The 8,543-nt window shown below is 42.9% G+C and overlaps 1 protein-coding gene across 1 annotated transcript in view; it reads right to left on the bottom strand.

The window, feature by feature from the left end:
• Window positions 1-1,887, bottom strand: part of CDH17 (cadherin 17) — a 165,297-nt gene extending 163,410 nt beyond the window's left edge. Inside the window, exon 1 of the mRNA XM_042783632.1 lies at window positions 1,840-1,887. Within this exon, the coding sequence (XP_042639566.1) occupies window positions 1,840-1,887 (48 nt within the window). The remainder of the gene's footprint in view (window positions 1-1,839) is intronic.
• Window positions 1,888-8,543: the final 6,656 nt, after the last annotated feature.

Here is an 8,543-nt window from a genome sequence, read left to right as displayed (position 1 = left end):
CTTTTAGAAAGTTCACTTTACACCTCTTGACTTTTACAAAAGACCTACATTAGTACCAGTTTTTGCTAAGAGGATTTTCCCTTCACCAAAAAAAAAAAAAAGAAGAAGAAGAAGATAAAAAAAAAAGGGAAACTAACATTCAACATTTATTTTGCAACAAGCAGTTAAAGAGGCAGCATACGCCTCCAGCAGCAGTGAGAGTGGCGTCTCGCCAGGCTCCTTCCATGGGTACTACACTCAGCTTCTCAGCATCAAGTTGCCGTAGCTTTGAACTATGTCTGTGAACACTATATGTTAGTGTTATTTTAGGTTTTATGTGTTATTTGATATAACTTGGTAGGTTATTTTTGAGGTCTGGAAATGCTCATAAATTTTTCCCATATAACTTAGTAGTAATTGTGTTTTCACTTTATGGCATTTTGGCTTCGGTAAAGTTTCATAGAAACACTTACTCTAGTGGGAAAAACATGTACAGGAGTCCCTAGGCAGTGCAGACAGTTAAGTGCTCAGCTACTATCCCAGAGGTTGGTGGTTCAAAGCCACCCAGAGGCACCTCACCAGAAAGCCCTGGAGGTCTACTTCCAAAAGATCACAGCCGCTGAAAACCCTATGGAGCACAGCTCTATTCTGATACACATGGGGTTTGCAATGAGCGGGAATCTGTTACAGGGCAAATAGTTGGGTTTGTTCTAATGTATGTGGTCCCCAGTAACGGGGTGCAGTGGTTAAAGCATTCAGCTGCTAACTGAAAGATCTGTGGTTGGAACCCACCAGCGTCTTTGTGGGAAGATGAGTCAGTCTGCTTCCATAAAGATTTACAGCTTTGGAAACAATGTGGGGCAGTTCTACTTAGTCCTATAGGGTCACGACAAGTCAGAATTGACTCATTGGCAGTGGCTTTTTGGGGCTTTGTCTCTGTATGGTGCAAATGGCTTAGGACTACTGAAAGAGTGGCAATTCAAACCCATCCTGAGGCACCTCGGAAGAAGGACCTGGCAGTTTGCTTCTGAACGATCACAACCTTACAAAACCTGTGTAATAGATCTACTTTGGAACACGTGGGGTTGCCATGAGTTGGAATTGGCTCAATGGCAACCAGTTTGGTTTTGGCATATACACAGGCATACCTCATTTTACTGCACTTCAGTTTATTGTACTTTGCAAATACTGAGTTTTTCAGAATTGAAGGTTAATGGCAACCCTGCATCAAGCAAGTCTGTCGGCACCATTTTTCCAACAGCATGTGCTCATTTCATGTCTCTGTGTCACATTATGGTAATTGTCACAATATTTCAAACTTTTTCATATTCTTAATCCTATTATACGCTTAATAGACTATAGTACAAAAATAACTTTTATGTGCACTTGGAAACCAAAAAAGTAGTATGACTCACTTTATTGAAATATTCACTTTATTATGGTAGTCTGAAACCAAACCTGCAGTATCTCCAAGGTATGCCTGTGTGTGTGTTTGTGTGTGTGTGCATAGATATATATCTGCAAATACCTCAAATAAATAGATTTTCACCCAAGTGCCCTCCACAATTGTTTCAAATTATCCACAATACAAGGCGGCCGGATTTCTCTAAATTAAACAAGTGCCTTGGGCCTCTAGGAGATACCAGCTAGTATATTACTCAGTGCTCCTGCATTTTAGTTTTTCTAAAGCCTGACAGTAATGAGTGTAGCTTCTCCACTTCAAACCAAGTGGTTAAAAACCTCAGTAAAACAGAAGATGTAGGCTCACTTTTGTTTTGACTTATTTGACTACGATCCCAACAAACTTAAATCATTACTTGAGTTCCAGAAAGAGTGTGCATCTCTTGAGTACTTACTTACCTTGAAATAAATCATCACAGTTAGCATCTCTGTTTTTGGAATAGGCATGTTGAAAAGAGGAGCAAGATAAGAGTCCAGCTGATGTTTGAAGCTACTTCTAATGGCCTGTACTCTACTTTTCCTTTAACTATGAGCTCTCACTTTCTTACTTCTATCTCCCAACACATACACAGACCAAACGTAGCACACACAGACACCAATGGATGCACACACATACCTAATACAGGAACACACACAGAAATACACCCCAGCACACACACAGACACAGACCAAACACAGGTACATGCACAGACACCAGCACACGGAGAGGACCACACACATGCACACCACAGAGTCTCCTGTACAGACCACAACATTCCCTTGCTGAAAAATCTCAAGGTCTTGGTATATATACATTTTTCCCTAGTCACATTACAAGAAAATCAGCTGTATAAAATTTACTTCATTCCCTCTGGAGCTAAGACTGGACAGATATTGATGGTGTGTGTTGTTGTTGTTATGTGCCATCGAGTCAGACCTGACTCATAGCGACCCCTCCTTGGGTTGCCGAGGCAGTATCACTACGGAAGTAGATTGCCCGACCTTCCTTCCAAGGAGTGGCTGGTGGCTTTGAACTGCCAGCCTTCTGGTTAGCAGTCAAGTGCCTTAGGTACTATGCTACCAGAGCTCCTTTTGATGATGTAGGGCCTGTTATTTATTTATGTATTTATTTATTTTTGTCATTGTTTCCTTACTCCAGTGTAATCTTGTTGTTGTTACATACCATCGAGCCGGATCTGACTCATAGTGACCCCTCCTTGGGTTTCCGAGGCGGTATCACTACGGAAATAGATTGTTCAACCTTCCTTCCAAGGAGTGGCTGATGGGTTTGAACTGTCAAACTTCTGGTTAGCAATCTCGTAGCCAAGGTTAAGTCTCATCCTGTCTGGCTCTTATGGGAATCAGGGCCTCACTGCTTTGTAAGTATTCCTTATAGAACAGCTGTAATGCCAGCCAGGGAGAACAGAAGAGCAGTGTTTGCACAGGGAGATAGCTGGGGGTTGGGGGGGACGGAGTGCAGGGGAGGGAAGGACACAGGGAAGAGGTGACTATAGGGAGGAAGTAGGAAGAGAGCTGTTACACTGTGGGCAATTTCAGTCAATGTCATGAAACAAAATGTGTAGGAACTGCTGTATGGACAATGAATTTGCTTGTAAACTTTCACCCAAATCACAACAAAAATTTTAAAAAAGGAAAAAGCTTTAATGGCTCCCAACACATACACTAAGTCCAATGCACACATCAAATGCACATTCAGAAGTAAGCCTTCTCTTGATAGGTGACTTCCTTCATCCTACAGGTAACTCACTACCCAGCACATTAGTATAGGTATGGTGGTAGTCTACTCATTGTCTCTTCACAGTGAGTCTCGTGCCTTCTACTTCCTGCCAGACTCAGCTTTCCCAGGTGATTTCTGGAAGTAGCACCACTCTGAACTTGTCGCACCCTTCTTTAATAAAATGGCCTGTCAACTTCATGGGCAATGTGAGGATATATTAAATTTAAGGAGAAATATTCAAGCACTCCATCGCCTCTGAACCAAGTCCAAATTTCTCGGCTGAGAATTCAATGATTCTACAACTGGTCTCCTGTGTGCCTTCCCAACTTACTGGCTCCCCACCTCTCAGATGAAGCAATTGAAGCTTATGAAGGTTAAGTAACTTGCCCTAAATTACCCAAAAAGTAAAGATTTGAAACTAGGCCTATCTGATTCCAAGCTTCATGTATTTAACCACTTCATGAAACCATCTTCCAGAAATCTCTGAACCAAGCTAGACTTCTCTTATTTTTCTGAACAGGTTTTTCTCTTTCCTATCTCTCTGCCTTGCTGTTTTCTGTATATAAACCAACCTATCCCTTTTTCTTCCCTCCAAATAACCCTGCTTGTGTAAATCTTAAGCAGTCTTCAAGATCAAGCTGAATGGCACTTACTCCAAGAAGACATCCATGATTACATCAGTCAAGCATGGAATTCTCTCTCCCACTCAAGGTTCAGATGTCTCCAACAGCCCTATTCTACATCATATTCTAATTGCTCTGTGCACCTGTCTTCATTCACCACTGCCTCCACTTCCCACCACTGTTAACTATGTCAAAAGCTTTTTAAAGGCCATCTTCCACCTTGTATTCTCCACAATGCTTTGCACAAGCAGTAGCTCCATAAATTCAGCCAAATGAATTAACAATCAATCATCTGCCTCTTTCCCTGTAATGAATAGTTCATGTATTGGTAAGCAAAAATGTAGGATTGTTAAAACTCAGTCTTTCTCTAAGGCTCCCACTTTCCCAAAATGAAATTTTTAAAAAATAGTTTAATTTACTTTTCGGTATCTAGTCCAATCATTTCATGATAATTTTTCCTCCTTTGAATTTTATCTAATGGCAGAAAACCCAACCCTTTCCAGGTATAATCTCCCACAACTACTTCATTTTCATCTTATCTTCAATGCCACCTTCTTCAGCTTTTCAGGTCAGTCCAAATTATTACACTCAAGGTCTCTGAGAAAAAATGCAATGCCTTAGTCATCATTACATTCCCAGCACCCAACAGTGCCTTAGTGGCAAACAATGTTTGAAGAATGCATGAGTAAACGAAGGCCTGGAAGCTGTGTCAGAGCTGATGTAGTCATAGTTCTCTGTGACATGTTGTCACATGTGCCCTCGATTCAGACCTGACTCATAACGACCCCTCCTTGGGTTTCCAAGGCAGTATCACTACGGAAGTAGATTGACTCATCTTCCTTCCAAGGAGTGGCTGGTGGGTTTGAACCACCAGCCTTCTGGTTAGCAGTCAAGTGCCTTAGCCACTATGCTACCAGAGCTCCTGCTCCGCAGCATAATAAGTCACAATTTGGCAGATCTCACATCATCCTCACTACAACCCTATGAGGTAGACATTATTATTATTATCCCCACTATGGAGGTTGTGCAAGGCTAAGGAACTTACCCTTGGTCACATATCTCATAAGTGATGAAACCAGGTTTAAAGCCAGGTCTGTTTGATTCCAGATCTGTATTTTTTAACGAAAAATCTCTCAGGTTGGAATGCAACCTTCATTGCCCTGCCCTGGGTCAAGTTGAGGGACCCTAGGTGTGACAGTGCTAATAAACACACCCTGAGGCCTGCTTAGGATCTGTAGCCATTTGACTGGGAAGATCTGAAATAAGTGACAAGGAAGGTTGAGAAGAGAGAATAGTGTGGACAAAGAATGTATGTGTGTAAGGGGAATGTAGTGCGTGTGGTGTGTGGAGGAGTATTTATGTTTGTGTGTGTGGTGTGAGGGTATAATGGGGGGAGGTGTCTGTGGTTTGGGGGTATGCAGTATATGATGTGTGCATGCTGTATGTGTGTGTTGTGGGGGGGTGTATCTGTGCTGTGTGTATAAAATGTGTGCTGTGGTGTAAGGGATGTGTAAGGGAGTGTTGGAAGTGTGTGTGGGCTGTGATGTGTGTGGGCTGTGTATATATGATATGTGTAGATAAATGTGTCTGTGTGAGGGGAGTGTGGAGGAGATGTGTGGAGTGCATTCTGCATGTGTTATATATGTGCGTCACGTGTGTGAGTGTATGTGCCTGTGGTATGTGTATGTGTGTGGAGTGTGTATGTGGAGAGTGTGTGTGTGTATGTGTGTGTGTGGTGTGGTACGTGGGATGAAAAGGGCTGTGTGTTTGTAGAAAACAGTATTGAACTCTAAAAATGCAAATAACTGGGAGTCACATTTAGACTCCAATTCTAACCAGACCCTTAACATCTGAACAAATTTCACAAGCCACTTACTGTCCTGAACTTGTTTGCTGTAAAGTGGCTGTCACAAGTACACCAATGTTCATGGCTATTCACAATAACCAAAGGCTGGAAACACCCAAGTGTCCATCAATAGATGAAGAGATAAATGAAGTGTGATACATACATACAATGGAATATTACTCAGCCATAAAGAGAAATGAAGTTCTGACACATGCTACAATATGGATGAACCTTGAGAACATTATGCTGAGTGAAATAAGCCAAACACAAAAGGATAAATATTGTATGGTTCCACTTCTATGAAATATCTAGGATGGATAAATCCATTGAGACAAAGAAAATTAGTGTTTACTCTAGTGCCTAAGGCACTTGACTGCTAACCTGAAGGCTGGCGGTTCAAACCCACCAGCCACTCCTTGGAAGGAAGGTTGGGCAATCTACTTCTGTAGTGATACTGCCTCAGAAACCCAAGGAGGGGTCGCCATGAGTTGGGTCCAACTCAACAACACATAACAACACAACAACAGGGGATGAGAGGGAGGAATAGGTGGTTTAAAAAAAATGGCGAGTCAGCCTCATGGGGCCATCTATTATTACATATAACATTCAAGAAGAAACAGCTATGAAAGTCTCAATAGATGCAAGGCACTGCACTCATGAGTAGAGAAGTAAAAAAGGAAAATAAGTAGTGGTTCTTGATTTTAAAGAGTGTCCAGTCAGATAGGGGAGACAGATATACAAAATCAACTCCAATTTATGGAGAATGGAAGATGTATGGCGGTGATAATTAACATCTGTTGGGCTCCTGCTACATGGTGGACTGAAGCAGATTGAAAGACTTTAATCTCACAACAACCATGTATGGTTCTGTGATCAGCCCAATTTTATAGATGAGAAAACTGATGTGTTGAAACTTTGAACCTTTTGGAGGAATCCTCAAGACTGTTGCCCTTGAATACTCTTTAAACCTGGAACCAAATCTGTCCTCTGAAGTCACCTTTTTGACTAAATAGCAGGTTAGCTCAAAAAGTAAAGAATGTCATCCTTGAATACCATGCTTAAAAAAAAATACATTAGATCAAATGGGTAATAATTACTTTAAAGCACAAATGAGATGGTGTGGGAGGGAGTGAGACTGTTGTTGTTGTTACGTGCCGTCGAATCGGACCCAACTCATAGAGACCCCTCCTTGGGTTTCTGAGACGGTATCACTATGGAAGTAGATTGCCCAACCTTCCTTCTGAGGAGTGGCACTAGATTCATTGTAATGGAACAGCGAATGGAAATGATGAGAATGTTTACACAATGTGAAGAATGTAATTGATGTCACAGAACATTAGTAGAAATTGTTGAACAGTGTGCTGTGAAGGATCGCTTTTATACGGCCTGTCTCACCATGGTCTTGTAACTCCCACAAAATGACTGGGTAGGACTATGTAAATGAGGTGCTTATGGCCCACCAAGGAGATTGGACAGCTTGCTAATAATGCAAATAAGGTGCATGGCACTTTTGTTGGGGTGAGACCATGCAAATAAGGTGTATGGAACCCTAACAGAGGATTGGTCAGTTTTGCCTTCCCACCAGGCTTAAAATGACCCATCCCAGAGGTAGAAATGGGGATCTCACTACCACCAAGAAGAGAGGAGAGTGGAGAGTGTCCTTTCGATCTGGGGTCCCTGCACTGAGAAATTCCTAGACCCAGGAGTCACAGAGAGAGCTGTAACACAAGGTGCCGTAAGACAGTGAGAAGCGGCAGCCAACCAGCTGTAGCAGCAGAGCAAGGAGACTGGCACAAGACATTGCAGCGGGCTTCCCTCCCAACAAGACAGTCACAGCGGGTGCGTTGACCCATGGACCAAGAAAACGGAGTGCCTTGGACAGGAGGCTTCCTGGTGGAGGGGTGTGCTTCTGGGACTTGTTGAAGGAGCTAGGCTTGCTGACCCACAGAGGGAGAGAGTTGAGCACCTTGAGCCTGGAAGCTGAGGCTTGCTGAGCAGATAGGGTGCCCCCAGGCACTTATTGCCAGAGCTAAAGAGCTTTGTAACACTTGCTGGACCAGGTCAGAGGCCAGGCCAGAGGGCCCAAGGCCAAAGAAAGGCCTGCCTACAGTCATGGCTGAGAAGAGGCCATCTTGATCAAAGAACAGTATCCGAAGTCATCCTGATCCTGAATTGCAACTCATTACTTCCCTAATAAACCCCGTAACTGTGAGTATTGTTGTGAGGTCTTCATGGCCATTGCAATGAATTATCAAACCTTGCAGAAACATGGACAGTGCTGTGAAATGACCAGCTGGTGTCGGAATGGGTAAAAAAAAAAAAGTTGGAGGGTAGAGGAATGTTTGACCTTCACCTCACAGCAATCAGCCCTCAGCTGTCGATTCTGAGAGTGATTCTCTTTCCCCTAATGAAGTTAGATGAGACTGCCTGATGCTGTCACCATGCCTGTTACAATTGGAGCCATTTTTGTGTTTTACACATGAGAACCTGTTTTGTTGCACATACTTTCACCAAAACTACAATAAAATATTAGGGAGGGGGGATAAAAAAGTTGAACCTTTAACTGCTGCAAGGATACACTGATGTTAAATGGCACAGTCAATATGGAAGCCTCGAACTGTGTAACTCTTAGCACCGCCCTGTACTGCCCCCTTGAGCAATTCAAAGATACACAGTAATAGGAACCTTAGCTTTCAACTTGGGGAAAAGAGCTGAAGTCAACATTAACAGAGCTGGCAGAAACCTTTTGAAACTGTGTCACTTTAGCACTCTCTGAGGCCCCATGGGAACTCTGGTGGTGTAGTGCCTAAGGCATTTGACTGCTAACCAGAAAGCTGGTGGTTCAAACCCACCAGCCACTCCTTGGACAACCTACTTCCATAGAGATACCATCTCAGAAACCCAAGGAGGGGTCGCT

Source organism: Orycteropus afer, unplaced genomic scaffold (genome assembly GCF_000298275.1).
Source record: "Orycteropus afer afer isolate SDZICR_OR568_19922 unplaced genomic scaffold, OryAfe1.0 scaffold00021, whole genome shotgun sequence".
Classification (NCBI taxonomy): Eukaryota; Metazoa; Chordata; class Mammalia; order Tubulidentata; family Orycteropodidae; genus Orycteropus; species Orycteropus afer.
Note: the sequence above shows the minus strand (reverse complement) of the source record. Positions and strands in the feature narration are given on the sequence as shown.